Source organism: Capsicum annuum, unplaced genomic scaffold (genome assembly GCF_002878395.1).
Source record: "Capsicum annuum cultivar UCD-10X-F1 unplaced genomic scaffold, UCD10Xv1.1 ctg48852, whole genome shotgun sequence".
NCBI classification, from domain to species: domain Eukaryota; kingdom Viridiplantae; phylum Streptophyta; class Magnoliopsida; order Solanales; family Solanaceae; genus Capsicum; species Capsicum annuum.
Window position 1 is genome coordinate 1 of NW_025856590.1, and position 1,619 is coordinate 1,619.

At 32.1% G+C, this 1,619-nt stretch overlaps 1 protein-coding gene across 1 annotated transcript; it reads left to right on the forward strand.

Annotated features, from left to right (window-relative positions):
* Positions 1–11: 11 nt before the first annotated feature.
* LOC124892612 lies at positions 12–1,619 on the forward strand (the record flags this gene model as incomplete). Its single annotated transcript, XM_047403851.1, is given in 3 exon segments — positions 12–574; positions 867–972; positions 1,355–1,619. Coding segments are annotated over 3 exon segments (461 nt in total), but the record flags the coding sequence as incomplete, so codon positions are not given.

A 1,619-nucleotide genomic window follows, 5' to 3' on the forward strand; every position in this document is an offset into this window, starting at 1 on the left:
TATTAGGTCAAACAACAAAGGTTCATCTCAATTACTTAGAAGTCGATCATCTAGAGCTGCTACTGCTACAATTTCTGCTATTCATAAGGTCATCAACATTGTTAAGTTCTTGCCATTTGCCTCTGTGAAAAAATCTCCTTCCATTTTCCCTAGAAGCATTTCCAGAAAATTATCAAGGAGGATTAACCACAAGAAAGGTCAAAAACATGGTAAAAATAACGTTGACCGAGATGTCGCGGTTACAGTCAAAGTCAAAGATATCCTGCGATGGAAATCGTTCAGAGACTTGGCGGAAGAGAAATCTACACCGTTAGATTCTTCTTATTCACCGTATAGGTGCGCTACAGCAACTACCACCACCACCAGCACCACCACGACAAGCAGCAAGAGGACTAGCTGGTGCGATAGCGATTTTACCGCGGAGGATTTACCGTCATGGTGGGGTGAAAATGGTGAATTTTTGGGTGAATTATTAGAAGATGGGATGAAAAAAGTTGGTAGAAAGAATATAATCGAGCAAAGTACTGTCGGTGGGTATTGCATGGGAACCACAAAATCATATAATAACAATAAGGTGAATATTTTTATTATTACCATAATCTTGCATGCAACTTTGGATACCTATAGAAAACATATAAATTTAATACTCCTATATATTTTGTCATGTTTTGGTATAGCTTTGTCTATACGCTGACATGACATGATCTCAATAATGTTGTTTGACTACACTTGAATTAATTACTTTAATACGATTAAGTTAATAATACCATAACAAATATAGAAAAAAAATCATTTTTTTCCTTTTAAATTTATTTATACCATAATATTAAAAGATCTTAACGGCGGTGTTTTTCTTAATTAAACAGGAAGAGTTGTGCTTTGATGAGAATGAGCAACATAGCCCTGTTTCAGTTCTTGAATCTCCATTTCAAGAAGATGATGATGAAGAATTTATGGACTTCTCTTTCCACAGTAAGTTTTAATCTCCAGTTACCTTAATCTACACTTATAATTATCTTTATTTTGATATTATGGTGCAGAAAAATAGGGCAAAAGCATTACTATAAATAATAGTTTATAATTAGTCTATGAGTATTAAATATCACATATGGTTACTTTGGAAAGTTTTTTTAATTTTATGTAGTACTATTATAAGTTCCGCATATTGACAAATATAGATTTTTTACACCGTGCCTACAATAAAAGGTAGCTTTTCGTAACAAGCCTAATAAGGTATGTATGTAGTTCAAAAAATAAACTAATAATTTTGTCATAATTTTCTTTAATATGTCACGGAATATCTCATGAATTGTAAACTAACAAGTTTTTTACTGATTTCATAATTTCATTACAGAAAGGAAAAGTATACTCATGCAAAGAATTCAACAATTTGAGAATCTTGCTGAAGAAAACTCAAGCCCCAAAAGAGAAGAAGAAAAAAAAGAAGATGAAGAAATTCAAGAAATTGAAGAAAAGGCAAAGCAATTGTTGATCAATTGTGAAGCAAACTATATGGATGATGATCAACTTCTCTTTGATTTCTTTTGGAATGAATTGATTACAAGTGGAAAACATCAAAACAATATTGTTGATGAAAAGCTAATGATGAGAGAGGCAAA